This window comes from Indicator indicator, chromosome 7, assembly GCF_027791375.1.
Source record: "Indicator indicator isolate 239-I01 chromosome 7, UM_Iind_1.1, whole genome shotgun sequence".
Lineage (NCBI taxonomy): Eukaryota > Metazoa > Chordata > Aves > Piciformes > Indicatoridae > Indicator > Indicator indicator.
The window spans coordinates 13,370,810-13,391,019 of NC_072016.1; the positions used below are offsets into that span (position 1 = coordinate 13,370,810).

General features: G+C 36.8%; 1 protein-coding gene across 2 annotated transcripts in view; it reads left to right on the forward strand.

The window, feature by feature from the left end:
* LOC128967977 (adhesion G protein-coupled receptor A3-like) overlaps positions 1–20,210 on the forward strand; it is a 257,561-nt gene that overhangs the window by 211,941 nt on the left and 25,410 nt on the right. For both annotated transcript variants that reach the window (XM_054382291.1, XM_054382292.1), the window contains 3 exons: positions 9,444–9,571; positions 10,492–10,615; positions 17,957–18,102. In XM_054382291.1, the coding sequence (XP_054238266.1) occupies positions 9,444–9,571; positions 10,492–10,615; positions 17,957–18,102 (398 nt within the window). The remainder of the gene's footprint in view (positions 1–9,443; positions 9,572–10,491; positions 10,616–17,956; positions 18,103–20,210) is intronic.

A 20,210-nucleotide genomic window follows, 5' to 3' on the forward strand; every position in this document is an offset into this window, starting at 1 on the left:
GGCCTAATCAGAAATGGCATTAAATTTGGTATTACAAATTTAAGTTCTGTCAAGGGACGATCAGTATGTAATGGTTGTAAGTTACAGGACAGGGTTTTAAAATGTATACTCCTGTGTGCTTTTACATCAGCACATCTCAGAGGCTGGTCTGCTTTTGTTCCTGCCCTGCACTGTGTTGATCATACTAATTAGTTGCAGACATACCGCAATGTTGAATCATTTAATAAATGGAGAGGAATAGCATCTTCTTCTCTTTTAAGTAAAGACAGTGCTGTCCTTATTGATTCTGTAGGAGTTTCAGTTTGTATCCCAATGCTGACAGCTGCCTGATAAAATTGCTGTTTGTGAAGAAAAATATTTCTGTGCGGTGCTAACACATCAGCCTGCTTTGGTCTGTTCTCAGTCACACTTACAGTTCCCATTGCTGTTATTTAACTATCCTGCTTAACAGAAAGTTACCTTTATGAAAGCAAAAATATGATACATGCATGACCTTTTATTGCTCAGGGACTAGAGGAAAGCAAACAAAAAAAAAGTGAGATCTTTCTAACATACATAGTAAGAAAATGTTTGCACCATTAAAAATATTTATTATAAATCAGTGGTAAAAAGATTGGCCAGATGTGTGTTGTTAATACCTGGTTGATCCTGAATGCTGGTGCATGATTGCACTGTAGAAGCTGCTTGTGTACATTACAGAAATGTTTATAGTTGAGTAAATAATGTATTGTGTGTATGTGTAAGGGACAGCAAACAGAGGCGACAGGAATTGCAAGGACGTGTGCAGAGAATACCAATCTGCTGCTGTCAGATGGAGCCCAGATGGCAGCCAATCATAGAACAAGGCTGTGGCACCCACGAGTTAAATGCAGATATTATCGTCCACTTCATAAGAACTGATTTCCCTCAGAGTTATTCACCCATTCCAGAATTGTTCAGAATTTAAGAGCTGTTCCTAAGATTTAATGATACGAAATATATCCCATTTCCTACAGCTTTCTATGGTTCACTTTTCCCCCCAGCTGCTTGTTTCCCAAAATGTGAAACATAATTTTGCTTTGAGGGTGATTTTCTCAATTCATTAAAGAAAGCACCTGTTGACTTTGCAGGTGCCACACCCAAAATGGCTTCCCCCTCCTTCAACTGCTTGAGTTCAGCCTGTTCTTCTCAAACTTTGAGTAGTTACTAAATGCTAACTAGTTGCTTGCGAACAGCCAATTCCGTAGTTTCATTTTGTTTGCAAAATTTGTATGCTGACACAAGGGCTACAATTAATTTTTGGTTTGTAAAGCTGCATGCACATTCATCTCTGGAAAGATGTAGCAGATTGTTATTTCTACAGCCATCCAGGCCATTGAGGCACCTTTTAATGCAGCTTTCACATCTGGTATGTAGTTCTGGTTTAATTCTTGTCTTTTTCAGCAGTACCTGCTTTTTTTTCTGTGCAAGATACACTCTTGCTTTACAATTGATACAGCAGCAAATAATGTCATATGTTCTTTAACTCGTGTTTTGCAGTCACTAAAAAAAAGTGCTTGATCTTAAGTCATTTTAATACATGTAGACACACAGACACAAATGTATGTTCCAACAGCTGTCTTTTTAAACAGTTATTGGAAACTTTTGTAGCTTTATTTAGTGAAATCATTTTCGTTCAAGTGTTATTTGTTAGTGTTTTTTGGCATAAAGTCAGGGAATATTTTATTAGAGACTATTCTTTTTGGGGCAGTTCAATTCTTTTACCAGAAATTAAAAATATTTCATTGTTCTGGTTAGATATTAATTTATAATATGAGCAGTATAAAGTGCCTATCTATAAGTATCTTCTTAATTCACACCTGAGTGCCTGGTCTATTTTCAAATTTTAACTGAGAGCAAATTCAAAGTAGCTGGCATATGGTATATAGCCAATAAAAATCAGCTATAATATTATGATACATGCTATTAATCTATAATTCTCTGATCTTTTAAACCATAAAAATTTGTAATTGATATTACACTTTGGGCCAATAGAAGAAAACTGAAGTAGCATCTGTAAACTGAAGAGCAGCAATAAAGCAAAATGCTGAAGGTTACCATCAGAATAATTTCATCTTCTTCCTGTTGTGGAAGAAGATGAAATAGAAGCCTCAGTTACTCCAAATGTCCATTTTATAGCTAGTATAACACATATTCTGATTTGTTATCTTTTTAAACAGTAGGACAAAGTTCCCTGAATTGCTTTTGTAAAAGTTGTTTCTGCCTATGTACCATAAAAGGGTTAAAATAAAGATTTCATAGAATCCTTTTTTAGAAATGCAGCAATCAAGGATTTATCAACTATGATTGATAATTAATAAGCATGAGCACACTTCAAGTGAGAGGATTCATGTAGAGCCATTTGATTTCTCTCTGTGACAGTTATTCAAGTGATGTCAAGGAGAGAGAGAGAGCACAGTTTGGAGGTTGGGTTGGAAAGGAGGTACAAGCTCTTCCGCATACTCTCACACTTTCCCTCTGCTCTGGGTTGCGTTGGTGGTTGGAAGTAAAATAGCAGTGTCAGACATAATACAGCATTATCATTTCTGATCAGCTTTTGAATGGTATGTCCTAGGGGTGAGAGTAAAATACTGTGAATTAAACTCCTGAGTTATGTTCTAGCCTTTCCCTTCATATACTTGTGTCTTTAGACCAGTCCTCTATTTTGTCTTTTCTTCTGTTATCTGTAGGATGAGGACAGACAGTCACACTCTAGTGTGTAAGGGAGGTGACCACACCCCTCTAGAGTCTTGGTGATTACCTGTCTTACAGTAACATTATGAACTTACATATTCTGAAGTTTTGGTATATTTAATTATAAGTATTTGTACTCTTTTGTGAATTGAGCTGTGTGTCAATATTTTAATGTTTTGGGACAATATCTGGTTATGTTATGACCAGTCTAGTTGCCCTGTAGCCATAGTATATCCAAATACAAACCATTCAGAATATTACAAAAATATTCAATCACAACACTGAATTTCAAAATTTGCTAGATACGTTTTGGCATACGTTGTCCTTTGTTCTTCCTTTAGTTTCTCTTAGAAGAGAATGGCAACTCAATAGTAATGAATGTTACTGTAATTGCATACAGTAGTTCCTTTCCTTCCTCAGACTGCTTTGTCAATAATAATTTCCTCAAATCTGCCAAATAAACACTAGTAAAATTCTTAAACCTAAGTATATTATTTCTCAATTAACATAAAATGGATTAATAAATACTGTTAGCATTTTTAATTGTATTCCTGAAGATAAGTTAAACGAATGTAAAACCAGGTACAACTCATTTCCTGTTTTGTCACAAAGTATCTCATTATTCTAAACAACACAGGTGGAGGTTTTGTTGGATTTTTTTTTTCTTTGAGTGTAAAGAGTCATTATTTGCAGAAGTAGCATACATTCAGTGGATGGCTACTTGAGATAATTAGGGCTGAAGAGAGTGAGCTTACAAAAACATAACAAATTTAAAGGTGTTCTGGAAGCAAATCTTAGAAATCTCTGTCAACGAGAACTTGAGGAAAGTCAAGATATGTAGATCATGCCGAGAGTTACTGAATTTTTCTCCTGTTGTTTTATAACCATTGCTTGAATCTTTTAAGTCATTCCAAATTGGTAGGATCACAGTACCACAAAAGCTACGTTTTCAATATTTTCAGTGTGATTGGAGACAATTGCAGAATTTCTTAGACCTATTCATGAAACTGAATTCTGCGAACAATGTTGTAAACTTCCACGTTTCAGATCTTGTCCAAATTAAACAGCTTGTCAAAGCCTTTTGAGAAATTAAGCCATGAGTTAGGGAAGTATTACAGAGATGTCATTTGGAAGGTTGACATAATTACAGTATTTGACATTTTCCTCATAGAGAACACAGAGTTTTCTTGTAAGAGGATGTAGAAACATGGTTCATTACTTTGAAAAATCAGACTGCTTATGAAGAGAAGTTCAGGAATGAACTTTTGTTTGTTTTAAATGCTTACTTTTACACCTACAGAAATAGACCTTAGCAGAGTTTAAGCACCAAAGACTATGCAAGTAATCCAGAAAGTTTACTTGCTATCTGTGACATTATCATTCAGTGTAATGGGAATTGCAAAATTCCCTGGAAAAAGATTACTCTGCATGTGTGTCTATGCTTCCCAGTGTGAAGAGAGAGACTTTTTAGCTCTGCTGTCATTCAGAGGCCTGACAAGGAGTAACATACTCTTCATTGAAGTCCTTAGCTGGCATGTACTGCTCACCTAACAGAGACTGCTTAGCTCACACAGCCAGCGTTGAGTCCAACTTTCCAGAATATTTTTCAGAATATTCCTGAATATGCCAATCTTTTGCATGGAACCTTAGAATTACAGTACTCATAAGAGCAAGATCCAGCTTTTATTCCTTTCTCCTTTGATTACACCTACTTTTTATTAAATTACACTTAATAATATGTATTATTTGCTCTGTAAAATGCATAAACTGGCTTGATACTGGCAACAAAAATCCAGGCTTGTCTCCTTCAAAATGCACTGACTTTATAACAAATCAAGCCTCTGGCTTAAACTCACTCTTTTCCATTTGCTCTTGCTTTCTCCCTGCTTAATGGGTCTTGCATTCTTCATGGTGCAACTTCAACCAGAGAGTAAAGGGATCTGTGCTATATAAGAGCTCAGTAAAATAGGTCAACTCTTGGGAGATAGGAGATGTAAGTTAAAGAATCTAGGTCTTGAGCTATTGTACTGTCTCGGTGGTTTCTACTGGGTTCCTTCCCATTCATCAATGTCTTTTACTGGGCACACTAACTGAGATTTGGTCTCACATGTGGCGAATGAAAGTGAGTATCACTTTCCTTAGCCTGCTTCCACCACTCTTACTAGTACAGCCCAATGTGTGGTTCACCTTATGTTCCACAAGGGCTCAACACTGCTTTGCTTTCAATTTATTGTTCACCAGGACACTCTGATCCTTCTGCAAAGCCAGAGAGAGGAAACTTTTTATTTCTCTTTGTTGAACTTTATGAGGTTGCTGTAAACCCCTTCTTTCAGTCCTGTCAAATAGTGGTTCTTTCCTCCATCACATCAACTGCTCCACTCAATGTACATTGTAGTGTTTTCAGCTTTCTGTAGAGATCCAGCTCTGTGGATAATTTCCATACTGTGATGCTCCTAAACATCCTAATATTAGGCACCTAAGGTTTAAGATTTGTTTTAAGCAGGAGGAATCTAAATAGTTTAAGCAGGAGGAATCTAAATACAAATAGAAATATAAACCTTACCATAACTGATTCAATGCACTTGTGTTCATCCAAGTCTCTGTGGTGCTTGGATATCGCTTTCTCAGGGAACACAATTTCAGGTGTCTTGCTTTAAATGCAACCAGTCAGGCTATACTTTCCAGCATCATACCATTACAAGCAGTATATTAAAAATAAATGTTTAATTTGCCAGTATAAGAAGATTGGTTGCAAACATTTACAATGCAAACTAGATTGTTTTGAGCACCTGTAATTTTGTCAAAAGATCAGAGAGTATTAGTTCCCTGTAGAATGGTCACCTCAGCTTTCTCAGCATCTGCGATTAGATGTCTCAGGACTGCATTTGGTATATAGTTTCTCTGTACCTCTTTATTCTTTCATATTGAGTTTTAACTGATCAATATTTCAGTCAGTTTTTGGAGTGAAGTCTCAAGTAAAAATGAAAGTCCCATTTACACTCTGATGTTTTTTTAACTCTGATTGTGGGATGCAGTAGCTGATAAAAAGTATTTTCTGTCACTAATTTCCATTGCTGATTTCTATTGTGCTTTATGTACTATGGTGGAATTCACAACTGAAAGAAGCTGGTTTCATACCTTACAAGGGTGAATGACTGACAGATTCTCATTAGACAACATTTCACTGGCATTGTAGTTGTTGGCAGCAGTTAGTAATGGTCAAAGTCTTGTGTGTAGTGATTTTCATGTAGATAATTTATGCCATTTTTCAATATCATAATTGTTTGAATCCCCTCTAGGAAATAAAGTCAAACTCACCTTTTTAAAATGTAACATAAAATTATGCTGCTTTGTGTAGAGACTTAAACCCCCCTTTGTTTTCTGCATGCTGTCTCTCCCAGAGGATTACTCAGGGGAGATTGACAGATCAATAAGGTTTAATTATCATCAAAAAGCAGACAAGATACGTTTATTATATATCTATAATAAAATCAGTTTTCAATACATAAAACTCTTTAAAAGGATATTCTACGTTGGCAATTGTACATTATGATACTCAGAAGTTCTACCGCTTATTAACGCTACATGATTAGAAAAGAGATAAGTAAAAAAAAAAAAGAGTATTTAAAAATGGAATTAGCTTAAAGGTGCTGATTGTTCTTGATTCTTCTGCAAGCACAATGATTGTATTCCTGTAGGACATAGTGTATTTGCTTTCATGTTCATGTTCAAACATAGTGATTGGCTGATCCTTGCATTTACATTATTTAAAGCTAGTTCTTTAGTATGCTGAATGATGCTCTCTCAAATCAAATTGCTTCTTTTTGTTGCTACCTTTTTCACAACTTTGTTAACTTTTCAAAGTTGTTTTTCATTTGTTTTTCTAAGAAATATTCGAGATAGTTATTTCTTTAACTACATTGTTACTACTACATTAATTGCATTAACAGTTTTCTTAATGCACACAAATGAAGCAAGTGTGTACATAAAATTATGGCAACACATACTATTAGTATACCAATATATGTTTATATCAGCAAGAGCTACAAGTAAATATTTTATGGCTTTCAGCAAAGTATGTCTATTTAAGCTGACCATTCTTTAAATTATTTCTCTAATAATATGAGTCAAAATTATACTGAACATTTTTGTAGTCTACCTCAAGAAATTCAACCTGTAAAAGAATTAGTGGGGAAATGGGCTTTTCAGTCTGGACAAGACTGAGAGAGGACTTAATAAATGTTTATAAACATACGAGGGCTGGGTGTCAAGAAGGAAGGGACAGCCTCTTCTCACTTGTGCCCTGTGATAAGACAAGGGGCAATGGATATAAACTGCAGCAGAGGAAGTTCCACCTCAACATGAGGAAGAACTTCTTTATGGTAAGGGTCATGGAGCACTGGAACGGGCTCCCCAGATCTGTCTGGATGCATTCCTGTGTGACCTGCACTAGATTCTATAGTCCTGCTCTGGCAAGGGGGTTGGACTTGATGATCTCCAGAGGTCCTGTCCAACCCCTAACATCCTGTGATCCTGTGAAATGATGCAAGTGAAAACTTGGGAGAAATGACAGTCAGAAAATGGGTGTTCAAGTGGAGATGCTGTGGAAGTTCTGGGTCAATAGATTTTTAACTAATTATTTGAAATTTGTGAGGGGGGGGGAAATAAAGAGATGGCCTCAAAGGCATAAGGACTATCACATTAAAAGCTACCACATCAAAAGAGTTATTTTCCTCATATTCCACTTGTGGTTGAGGGAAGAGTAACAAGAGATTTAAGGAGACATCATAAGACTACCTGTGTGATGGCTGATTCCACCTCTGACTTTGAGTCTTGGTAAACTGGCCAGGGCTGAGAAGAGACATGTGGGGCAAGCAGTGACTGAGCAGATTTAACTGAGGTACACATGCAAGCTTAGGAAGTGGACATCTATTTTGCCATCTTGATCATACCTTATTTGTTCATTTTGATGGTCTTTGTTGTATATGTTGGAAGCTGCTCTGTTTTAGCACTGACATTAGTATGCATCTGGAGAAACACGTACAATCAATTTTAGGAACTTTAAAGCTAGTACGAAGAAAAATCATTACTACTGGGGCATCTGTTACTTGTAAGGACTTTTCTGGAAGGTAAACAGAATAGTACATTTCCCCCTGATTTAATAATTGCGTATACTCATGAACATTAGCTGCTTGTACATGGACAAGTTCATATACATAAATAATGGTTCTGGAAATCAGCTCTCTGCATGCAAATGCGATTAGAAAAATGTATTAGTGTTGCAGTCCCAGCCTCCAAAGGGGAGATTTCACTTCAGGAAAATAATGCATTGAATCTTCTTCCAAGGGTAATTTAAAACTGACAAATAAGAACAAAATATTTTAAATGTGTACCAGCATGTTCAGTGCTGAAATTTGCTGGGTTGTCATATTCAGTACTTCAGGTCATAGCTTTTTCTGTGCTGGGATGTATATCCATTTTTGTGTGTGCAGCTAATACCACTGCACATGGAAACAGGCATGTAGGTGACACTTTATTTGCTCTTGGATAATAATTTGTGTCTAACTTAGAGTACTTGTTTGCAGAAATATAGTGCCACAAACAGATGTGGTTTAATGCATTACAGTGAATGTCTAATGTTTGGTTTAATTCAAGAAGTCTGAAGGAATACTGGTTTTTGCATCCGTCACGCCTGCGGATTTAGCCGTGAGAGAAGAAAAAAATGTATATCTGAGGGGTGGGTGTCAAGTGGAAGGGGCCAGGCTCTTTTCGGTGGTTCACAGTGATAAGACAAGGAACAATGGGTTCAAACTTGAACACAGAAGATTTCACCTCAGCATGAGGAGAAACTTCTTTACAGTGAGTGTGACAGAGCCCTGGAACAGGCTGCCCAGGGGGGTTGTGGAGTCTCCTTCTCTGGAGACTTTCCAAACCCACCTGGATGCATTTCTGTGCAGACTACCCTAAGTGATCCTGCTCTGGCAGGGGGGGTTGGACCTGATGATCTCTTGAGGTCCCTTCCAACCTCTGATATACTCTGATACTGTGATATGGTCGATTTTACAAAGATATTTACAGTTTTTCTTTCTGTTTTTCATGAAGAATCATGTCAGTAGGTACTAGCAGGTCCAAAACAAATGCATGGATTCTTACCGTGCTGTTAACGTGGCTGTCAAGCTGCTTTTGAGTTGATATAGGTAATAGAGTATTTGCAACTAAGAGTGAAGGTCACTGGGTCAGAGGAGGTGTATCAGCTGGTAATTGTATTTGAATATAAGAGCAAGGGAGTTGATAATTTGAGTTTATTTCATGGCTTTTGTTTCATGGAGTGATTCTTTTACAGCCATGTATATGCCATTTTTGAGGCCTTTATACTAATTCAATATTTCATACTTAAAATCCTAGTAAAATATGCACAGTTCATGTTATCAGAAGGAACAGATACTGCTCCTACCTGGAAAATGCATGTATTTTTTTAGACCCTTTTTTTTTAAATTAGGATATGCCTGCTTGTACAAAAAGGTTAATTTCTGTCTTGCGAAATGTATGTAGATGAGGGAAGAGTAGTCTGATCTTATTGTAAATTCATGAACTGTATCTACATAAAAAGTTCATCATCTTATTTTCCTGCTTGTGCAAGGGAACAGCTAGAAAGGACAGGATATATTGAAATGAAGCCTCAGAGTTTCACACATACCTAACAATGTTAAATCATTTTGTTTTCTCCATAGGATTTTAAGACAGTGTTGTCTTTCCCCCAGTACCCAGGGGAGTTTCTGCACCCTGTGGTATATGCGTGTACTGCAGTTATGTTGTTGTGCCTGTTTGCTTCCATTATCACCTACATTGTCCATCACAGGTAAGAATTCAGTTTTTAAAACCTTCTGTTAAATGGTCAGCATTGTGCTGAAGTTCTTCAGTTTTTCTGACCTTCACTGAAAGTTGAATTAAAATTATCTGAATTACTGTTGGGTAGTGACACCAGCAATATGGTTCACACCAGAGAAATAAAAAAAAGGTTATCACAGATTCAGATATAGCTGTTCCCAAGCTCTGTCTTTCCTTAGATATATGACTAAATGGTCTACATACCCTTCATGAGATTTCTGACTTGACAATTGAACATAAAACCATGAGCACTATCAGGTTGCTTTCTGGCAGATTCCAGGCAGGCAGCATTTTGGACAGCTATACTAGGGGCATTGGCTTCTAAGACCAAGTTTGGTTGAAAGACTGGTAAAAATAATTGAATAAAAGAAATTTTCTTCAACTTCTAAATCTTCTTGACTTTAGAAAACTTGTCTTCTTTTATATGAAAGATTTATATGAATGCCATTTTAACAACATACTTCTGTTAAAGACCATAAGCAATTTAAAAGAGTAGGAATGTACTGTACTGTAGAAGCTGCTAAGTATTAGTTAGTGCAATGACTTCTGATCTCCAGTTTCCATTTAATCCTTCAGAGATGCCTTGTTAAAGTTCTGTATATCAGAAGCATTGCAATAAACCTACTGCATTTATTACTCTACTTTAAATGCTTGACTTGATGGAGGAAACTTGAAGTAGACACTTGTCAGTAGGCTACAGTTTTTACCATTGATTTTACCTTTTTACCATTGATTTCAATGCTGTATAAATCAAACTCTGTCCTATAGATAGATTGCTAAGTATGTACTCGAGAGTCAGACAATTCAATTCTATCATATTAATTTTTTCCAAATTCTCATTTTCATAATAGATACACTGGGTTTTAATTTTAAAATGTGATTTTTCAACAGCACAATCCGAATAAGTAGAAAAGGATGGCATATGCTTCTCAACTTTTGTTTCCATACTGCTCTTACATTTGCTGTTTTTGCTGGTGGAATCAATCGCATTAAATATCCAATTATATGTCAAGCTGTAAGTATCTGCCTTAGTAATTCTTCCTAATAGAATGAAAACCTGAAACTGCATCTTTTAAGATAATATTGATAGTTCTCTTTTCTTTTCATGTATTATTCCTGGATCTTAAGTTCTCAAAAAGTCATCGTTGTAAGCATGTCTTTTAAAGGCTGGCACTGGGAGCGTTCAGTGTTTGGTTGTCACCTGAGTTTCTGTGAGAGGCTGACCAATGCATTTACCTTCTTAACAGCTCAGATTTCCTGATTTAAAAAAAAAAAAAAAAACAAACTGAAAATCATGTTTCTCTGTTCTACAGGGCAGTTGAAACCTGTAATTCCCAAATATTTCTGGCCCTTCTGATCTTTGGATTGAATGTGTAGAACTAAATTTACTGCTGCACTGTTGTGATATGTGTACCATTTGCCTTAGGGTGGCCCTCGCCTAAGGGCCTAAATATGCAATTGAGCAGCTTATTGTTTAGGGTGTGATTATGTCTTTTATAATTAAAACTCAAGCTAAGGAGACAAAACAGGTGAATACACTTGAAATTATTGGACCTCTTTTTACAATGCTGCACTATTTCACATCTCTTGCTTTATCCTTCCTGGGAATATAGTGCCATGAGATGCACAGAGAGGGCATGGCTTCAGCTGCACTGAATATTGAGGCTGTGTCTGTACAGCATGTATAGAAAGTAATTTCAGTCATCTTCTGTGCTGCCTGAAGAGGGCTGGTTGCAGTTTGTTTGTCTTAAATATTTCTTCTTCTCTGTTGGTATTCACCTGTAGCAAAGCACTTTATTCAGCCAACATTGTCCCAGATAGTCCCTGTTGCTAATCAGGTTCTTATGATTGGCTTGAATGGGTGTAAACAGCAAAAGTCACCAGTCAACAGCAGAGTCATTGCAAAACTTGCATAATTAGTGCAAGAGTTATCACTCTAATTTTCAGTGAGATGCTTTGGAAGCCTTTTGCCTATACTAGTGCATGACCATCAATAGCACATGTTGACTTATAAGCATCTTTAATGTTCTATGTGCAAAGTCTACATGGTATTCACTTAAATAACACAGCTGACCACTAGATTATTCTGAGATAAATATCCAACAATATCTAGCATATCGTGTCATAATTAATCTGTGAGTTCTGACAAATTCAAATATCACTTACCATTGTCTTTATCTGCAGTTTGCAAGTGAGGGTAACAGATTAGTTTGTAGGGCAGCCATGGCCATGTAATTACACAATCACAAATGACCATCTGTTGTTGCAATTATTGTCTGGGTGTTTACTTTGCAGATTGCGTGATAACAATGCAGTATTAACAGTGATAATGAAAAATTGATTGAGATAAATGAGTTATTAATAATCTGTTATGAGTAATACATAAGCTACAGGAATATCTTCATAAAATGTATTACCAGTGACAGCTGTTTCTTGCTATGGTATAGGGATAGATTTGGAGCTGCCAAGAATCATGGATACTTAGAAAAAAAAGAATGAATCCATTCACCTATGCCTTCTAATGAGTTCCTAAAAGTTATTTATTTACCTGACACCGTGCTATATCAAGAGACAGTATCATCAGCAGGTAAAATACAGGAAAGATACAGGACACACAAGACACACAGTCCTCTGGTTCCTGGTAGAAATTGTATTATGTAATTAGGTAGAGCTAATGGTCCAAGAACCTAAAGCAAAATGATAGCCAGTAACACATGTTTACTCCCAGAACATTGCACCCCACCATGGACTCTTTCTTGCCTACTGACAGTGAAGTTTTTCAAAATTCTGTTAGTCTCACTGCTTGTCTCTTCCTGTAATAACCCTGAGAGTATTACTCTGAATTAACATTCAAGAGTGCTAAAGCTAGGAGGTAGGAAAGTTAGACTACTGGTGGTTTCCCAAGAAGCTCGCGTATTTGAACATTTCCTAGAGCTTGCCTAAGTTGTGGTTGGGTGACCAGCATTCGTTTTCTCCTGTGTATGGAACATAGCAATTCATTAAATCACTCAGTCTGATGAAATGTATATTTCTATAGCTGTTTTGGGCTTGTGGGTCCATCAAGTCTAAGTTTTGTCTCTTTTTTCTTTTTTTTTTTTTTTTAATTCAGTTCTGGAAAAATCTGATGTTAAGGTTTAAAAATAATTTTTTTAAAAAAAGTTAGTTCTTCAAGCAGTGCTAAAATATTAGTTATATTCCACGTGTAACACTACCGGTGCTATAGCACAGGTGCCTTTCTGTCTGCTACAGTTCAAAACACAGCTTCACCCTGCAGCAATGTAATTTGCACTTTTTGTTTCCTAGGAAGACTCCATGTGTGAGCAATTTCTGTCCTAACAGAAATGTGGTGTTAGAGTTAGTGAACCTCCATCTTTCTTATTGTAATTATCCCTTAAACTTTCACACAAATTTCACTGCAGCATCCTTACCCAAGTGAAATAATAGACTGAGTTAATTTTTATCCTTTGTAATGAAACATGAAAGAGTGGTTCTAAAATAACTTCATTTGTATCACCTTCTCCCTCTAAACGAGTTGTCCCAGCTTAATTTTTAGCAGCAGGAATTAATCCTATGGAAATGGACCCATTTTCTGTGACAGATAGCTGGAATAACCTTCACATCCCCTTGAAGGTGAGGTAATTACACAAAAAAAATGTGTTGGAAAGATGGTGAGATACTTATTTTTATCCGAAATCTGAAAATTTAAATCTCTCTTTCAAACCTGCAGACCTGTTTCAAAGAGGATTTGTATAGACAGTCTCACTTGCATGTTCTATGCAGTCTTCATGATGTATAAAGAAAACTGGTGTTAGAGTGATGGTCTGGAAGAGTTAATCACTTCTTCACAGATTCCCTGTGTGAATTCTATCTACAGACTGTATAGATTATCCTTGAATGTGATCCTAGGTGTCACTGAATGCTTGCTGTTGATGTAGAACCCAGTCTAGTTTATGGCAACGTCTTTCATGCAAGGCAAAAGTTGTGTTAGGAAAGGCAGAATAGGATTATTCAGAGCCAGTATGCTAGCCAGCCAGTAGGTGTAGTCAGCTCCTTCCATCTCCCAGAATTTGGGTCTCAGATTACCTTTCTTCCAAATGCAGAGGGGGGGATTATACCATTCATATAAGGAATGAGGCAGGAGACATAACTGTAGCTGGATCATTCCCCATGTGTGGGAGGGATTGAATCTATACCCTCTGTCTGAAAGACTTCAGTCTCACGTCATCTGCATTCCCATAGAGTATAATAGCCATGAAGCTATGAATGCTAGGTGATCAAACAATTGGTTCAACATGTTAAAGCATGAATATGCTTAGGGGCACAAGATTCAGGAGCCAGAAAAGTTAGGGATTGAGGCAGAATCATATTTTTTTTTTTTATCCTAGCGGCTGGTCACTGAGTGGCATGATCATTTTGATCACACTCCAAGTACCACCTGTATGTTTTATTGAAGATAAGTCTCCATGTAAATTTAGGAAAGGCTCAGATCTTCCTTCTCCCTGACAAGTTTCCTATGTGAAACTGCTTGTGAATTCCTTTGTGTAGAGCAGATGATCTTCAGCAAGAAAGGCAAAGCCCGTTGCATACTAGCTGGTAGGGTAGAAGCTAGAGTACTACCCTTTGGAAGTCCATAATTTGCATTTGAATCCTGTTAAACTAAGGAGATCCTAAGAGCTATGCACCACATCTCAGGTAGCAGTGGTAGGCAGAAAAATACTCCAAAAAGAGAAGGAAAAGAGCAATTCTTTCTGCATGGGTGTGAAATTAACGTACTGTGATCAGGCTTGCCAGTTAGGGTGTCTGAAACAAAGAATGCTATTTAAGAACTCTTGAGTGGTCTTTGGTGAGAAAGTTGCTGCATTTTTCAGCACTGTTGAGATGAGTGCTGAAGCACAAGCAGGACTTTAGGTGGCTGAAAACTTTAATCAAAGCAACCTATGACAACTAAAAACTTTCCACACTATGCAATTAGATGTGCCTGGTCTCAGGTACCTGATTTGTGGGTCTCAACATCTTGCTCTAAATTCTGTCTGTAAAGGAAACATGAGGTTATTCTAAGGCTAAATGTTTTAAGATCATGAAATATTCACATCCAGTGCTGGTCTAGACTGCAGAGAAATTCCTGAATCCCTTCATCTCACAGAAAAGAATCACTTTCAGTGCAGGATTAGTTATTTAATCGGAATGTCAGTGCATATCCATATCCTCATTTAAATAGAACTGGCTGCAGAAGGACAGTCTTATCTGAGGTATGATTACAGCTGGAAACAGAGAAATTAAATTAAATACTAGACAAAAACAAAGACCTTTGTGTGCAAGTTGAAGCTGATCAAGAGAGCTTCGTGCTCCAAAATGTTTTGCATAAATGTGTGTTCTGGCCATTACCATGGTAACTGCATGATGTGGAACTTCAGTTACCTCTAAGGTACTGGAATTTATTGAAGGAGCACTTACAGACAACAACATCTTACTATAGAAAAGCATAGTCTTTTATTCAGTAGGCTGGAGCTTATTCCTGAAGGTAAGAGGTTTAAGAGCACAGGACATGGAAAAATGAGTCCAAAAAAAGAGGAGAATTTTCACCGTGTAAGTGTGCTTATTAAATATCTTTAGGTGCCAATCTGTCTTCGATGTGTGTGTCCTGACAGTTCTTTTCAGCCTGTCAGTGGAACACCTTACAAATAAGGTCTTACTTTTATATATTCAAGCATAATCCTCTGTTCTGCGTGGAAGACTTGACCCTTCCCACACAATTTTAAATGAAATACAAAAGTTCTACTTGTAGTGAAAATGGTTTTGAGTTAACACATGGGTACTTAGTTTGCATTTGCTTATTGGCCTCTTAAGTTTTTGCTAACAGAGTTAAGTGAGAATTTGCTGAACAGAACTATCTTTGTGCTGTTCCCCATTCTGTTGAGCCTTGTCTTCCCCTCCTATGTCATGAGTTGTTATCTTGCATATTTCTAGCGTAGGATTCAGATGTCTTCCTAGCTTAGGAGAGTTAGGAAGAGATGGGCCTACTGAAGGGGACCAAAAAAGCATGCAGCCACAGCTCCTAAGTGCAGCAGTGAGGAAAATACATCTCCATGCTATGACTGATATCACTGTGGAGATACGGAGAAGGAAAGCAGAGAGCAAAGCCCATTACTTTGAAACACTGAATTTTCAGGATGAGGTGTGACAAGCTTTTCTTTATTAAATATTATTAATGGGTTAATAAGAGGAAAAATTCTAGTCCAGAAAGCGTACTTTGTGATGGGAAGTGAGAAACAAAAATCGTTACCACGCAGAAGTAATTTCCTTTGGAATTTAGTATAACAGCTCAGTGCACCCTTCCAACTTCCATGTTTTGGTTGTGTCATATATATCTTATCTCCAGATTTTCATCATTGTCCTTCAAATCTGTAAGAGCTCCTGTGTCATCAGCATATATCCTCTTTTCCTTTAAGCAAGAAATGCAAATGATTTTGTTTGTTTTGCTAGGTTTTGGGGTTTTGAGAGGAAAATAGCATATTATTAAAGAGCTAGTAGAGAAGAAGATAACATTTCTGTCTTTTGTCTGTGTTCAATTTGTCCATGTATCAGAAGGAACTAAGTTGCTGAAATATGAGCACACTGTGAAGAAAAGTAATCTGATGAAGGTGTGGCATACTGATTATATTTTCAGTTCAGTTGCCTCCTTGAAAGTTCAATAAAATCATTTTATCATACTATATTTAGGAATTTTACTTACTTTAGCAGCTGATCATTTCTGCATATATGGCTATATATGTTGTCAGGATTTCACATGTAAGTGCCTTCTCACAAACCTGCTGTTCATATTCTTATGGACTCCTTGGCATACTTGTGTAGAATAACTACTGAATATATAGTAGCAGTGCTATGTCGAAATGCAAAAGAGGCTATGAACCAAAGCTCTAGATTCTTTCCAGTTGTTTCTCATGGTTCCCACATCTTTTTTTCTCCCCCTTTCTCCTCCTCCTCGTCTTCTCCCTTCTGCCTTACTTTTTCACTCCCCGTCCCCCCTCCCCCCAGCTCATAGTCATATTCACTGCATCCCTACAGAAATGCTGCAAGCCGCATATGAACTAAGTCCAGACAGCACTAGCCACTGAACTGGCAGCGTCTGCCAGCTGATGGTACAAAGTTGTCTCATTCTCTTATTTCCGCTGCTTTTACCTCAAGCGACAACAGCTACAAAGGCTTTATGCTCCCTTGTCTGATGTGTCAGACAAGTCCCAGAGAAAATTACAAAGGGTGTTCTGTTGGTGATATTCACTGCTATCTTCAAGCTTTGTGCTATGTTACTGAACAAAAACAAAATTCATTGACTTACTTTCTTTACCCATCAATTATTTTGTTTTAAGTGGAGCAAAAATGAGCTCTAGTTCAAATAAATCGTTATAATAGATGCGTTAGCTTTATTCAGCAATTCTCTGTATTCCTTAAACATTTATGTGCTTTCCAATTATAGCAATATTTTACTTGTCACTGCAAAATGTCAGATTATTGCTTCAAAGGTAACCTCATTTTATATAATCAGATGGAGACTTAGCTGATGTAATAAAGCACTGGAGATTGGATAAAATTCCAATTACTGTTTCCATAGTAATGAATAACAATTACTAACATAACAAAGATGTTAGTATTTTAGAGGTGTTTGTACTTTATTTTACTTCCCATGATAAACACGCTACTTTCTTGGGGACAGGATGATAATAACACTAGTGAGGAGTTTGCATTTGCTTTCAAGGAAGGATGCCAGGATCTGTCATTTAATTTTAAAAATTGTAGGGCCAAGTTTATAACTTCCTTGAAATATGTCTGAAAATAATCTGGTTTTAGGCAAACAGCACTGATCCCATTACAAGAAGTCAGCTTTGGTTATATGTAGCTGAGAGAGACCTACAGCAGGATAGTCCTGAAAAATGAAATAAAAGAGTAGCTTAATAGCAAACACAAATGCTGGCCTTTCATTAGTTTTTAAATTGCATTGTCATGATAAACTAACAAAGCTTGCAACACAAACTAAGTTTTGTGTCACTTTAAATCTAGGTGCAGAAAGTTGTCATTAATCAGGTTTTTAGGAAACAAATGTCTTTACAGTCTTGATTTCACAGCATACCATCTGCTGTCACATATATTGTTTATGATAGATGGAATCTGTTATTTAATCTGTTTTTTAAAAGTGTTTTCCCTGGTTAGAAATAACCAGAAAGAAAGATAAAAATTGATACATTTACAAATTCAGTTAAAAAAATATTTGCTTATATACTTCTGCCATAAGATACTTATAAAACTCTGATATTACTGATTCTTTTGCTGACATGTTTAACTGTTTGCTCCTTTTTTTTAGGTTGGCATAGTGTTACATTATTCTACACTCTCTACTATGCTATGGATTGGAGTAACTGCCAGGAATATTTATAAGCAAGTCACAAAAAAACCTCAGTCATGCCAAAACAGTGATCAACCTTCTTATCCAAAGCAACCACTACTCAGGTATGGAGTATATTTTTTTCTTAAATGTACTCCTAATCCATGAATTTTAAAGAAAGTCTCCTTTTTATTTCTGTATTCTTTACTTTTTACAGACTATAAATAGGAACCATAAAGAATTGAGTCACTTAGGTGTGTCTAAAGATCTGAATATTTACTGTATGCTAATAGATAACTCTGTGCAAGGGAATTAAATATGCGGAACTGATATTGGCTAGGTTCAGATACCTTGACCTGAACAGGAACAATTCAAATATTTATGTTGATTTCTTATGGAAAATAAAAACTGATTTGCTTCTGGGTTAAGGCATTATTTAATAATCAGAAACTGTGTGATAAGGGCTCTGACTTTACCCTTATCTGTTCTGCTGCAAATCTTGCTCATATCCATATTGATTGCCTAGTAACCTTCCTCATTCATCAACGGAGATCTAATACTATTACAAGAGCTACTGAAAGTCTGGACTCCCTGTCAGCTTTCTAGATGGAGTAGTTGTGATGGTTTTAAGACTTTTTCATTTTTCTTCACAAAGTTCAAGCAGAGAAAGTGAAAGAATTTATTGGGTGTAAGAAAGCAAAATAATGATTATTCTAAACACTTCCTTTGGAGAGATAGAAATGTTTAAGAATTTCTACTCAAAACAAGGCTGGGGAGTTGGGCTGTCTGGGTCTCAGCTTGCTGGATTTCTATCTGCTGCTGCTTCTTTTCTGGCTGAAGATAACATACTGACCTTGACAAGCTAAGTCTAACAGCCTCTCTGCTTCTTGACTCTTTGCGTTCTACCAGGGGGGCCTGGGGGGCATTCCTTCTGGCTGGGGGGGAGGCCCCTCGCGGAAGGCCCCTTGGGGGAAGCAAAGGGGGCTTGGTTGTGTTTTTCTGTTGATTGTACATATTTGTAAATGTTGTGAATAGTGTATATTTGTACATATTCATTGCATTTCATCATAGATTGTAGTTTTGCTTGTAAATACAGCTTTCATTTACTTCCAGACTGAGCTAGCCTGGTTATTGTCGGTGTGGGACGGGGATTTCAGCTCTCACACTGTTACAGCAGTCTAACGTGTCTCTAAGAGAGACAGGTTACATATGGCAGTTGTAATGCAGTAAGAATTTTAACCAGATGCCTGTGAGATGCTGAAACTTCAAGCCAAAATAGTCCATCTACATTTAAAAAAAAAAGCAAAAAAGCCCAAAACACCACTGCAACAACTTACCACAAACTAGGATTTCCAACCAAAGGAATGTAAGATGGATTCATCTTTTTTGACTTTAGCCATGAAAAAGTTAGATATTAGCTAAAGTTTTCTAGTGGAGGAGAAAGAGGAACTTCCAAAGAGCAGTTCCTTCCATGTGTCTTGAATGTTTGCATGAGGACAGGATGAACTGTCTCATGGAGGTTCCTCTCTTTCCATACAGGTTATGGAAAGCTCTGAATGGTCAATTTACAGTTGACACCTCAGCTTTATAATGAAGGACAAGAAATGCAAATTCTACTTTCTATGGCTTTGCTGTGTAAAGTGCACACTCATGCATTCCTTTTAACAGACTTAGCTTATTTTATTTTGAACACAGAATGTTTATTAAGTAGCATTTACAGATGGTTGTGTGAGGTTGTCAAAACTTTCTAAAAGTCTTTCGGAAGTTGCTCTCTGCTTCTACTGAGTGAAATATTTATTGACATGATTAGTTTTGTACTAAAAACCGGGTTATATTGAAGAAAGCATAAAATTGATTAAAGTTAACATAAAATTTGTATGCTGAAGAGAAGAGCTGTATTAGCTTTGTTAGGTGTAAGCAAGAGGTTATACTTTGACTGAGAGTGCCTGAATTGCTAGTCTATGATTTACTATACCATTCTTCACAGAAGAGAGTATCACTCAGCTCATGGCAAAAGAAATAATTGCCAATTTTCAAATGCCGCAGTGTGGCTATTAAGGTAGAAAATTGTTACAGGTTACACAGACTTAGCATAGTGTATGTTCTTGAAATTCAAATCTTGTTTGAGTTGGAAAACAATAGGCAATCGGGTTACAGCAAAGATTACTCTCATTAGAATCCTTGTACCAGTCACATTAAAGTTTTCAGTGAAAATAAACAGTAAATATTTTAA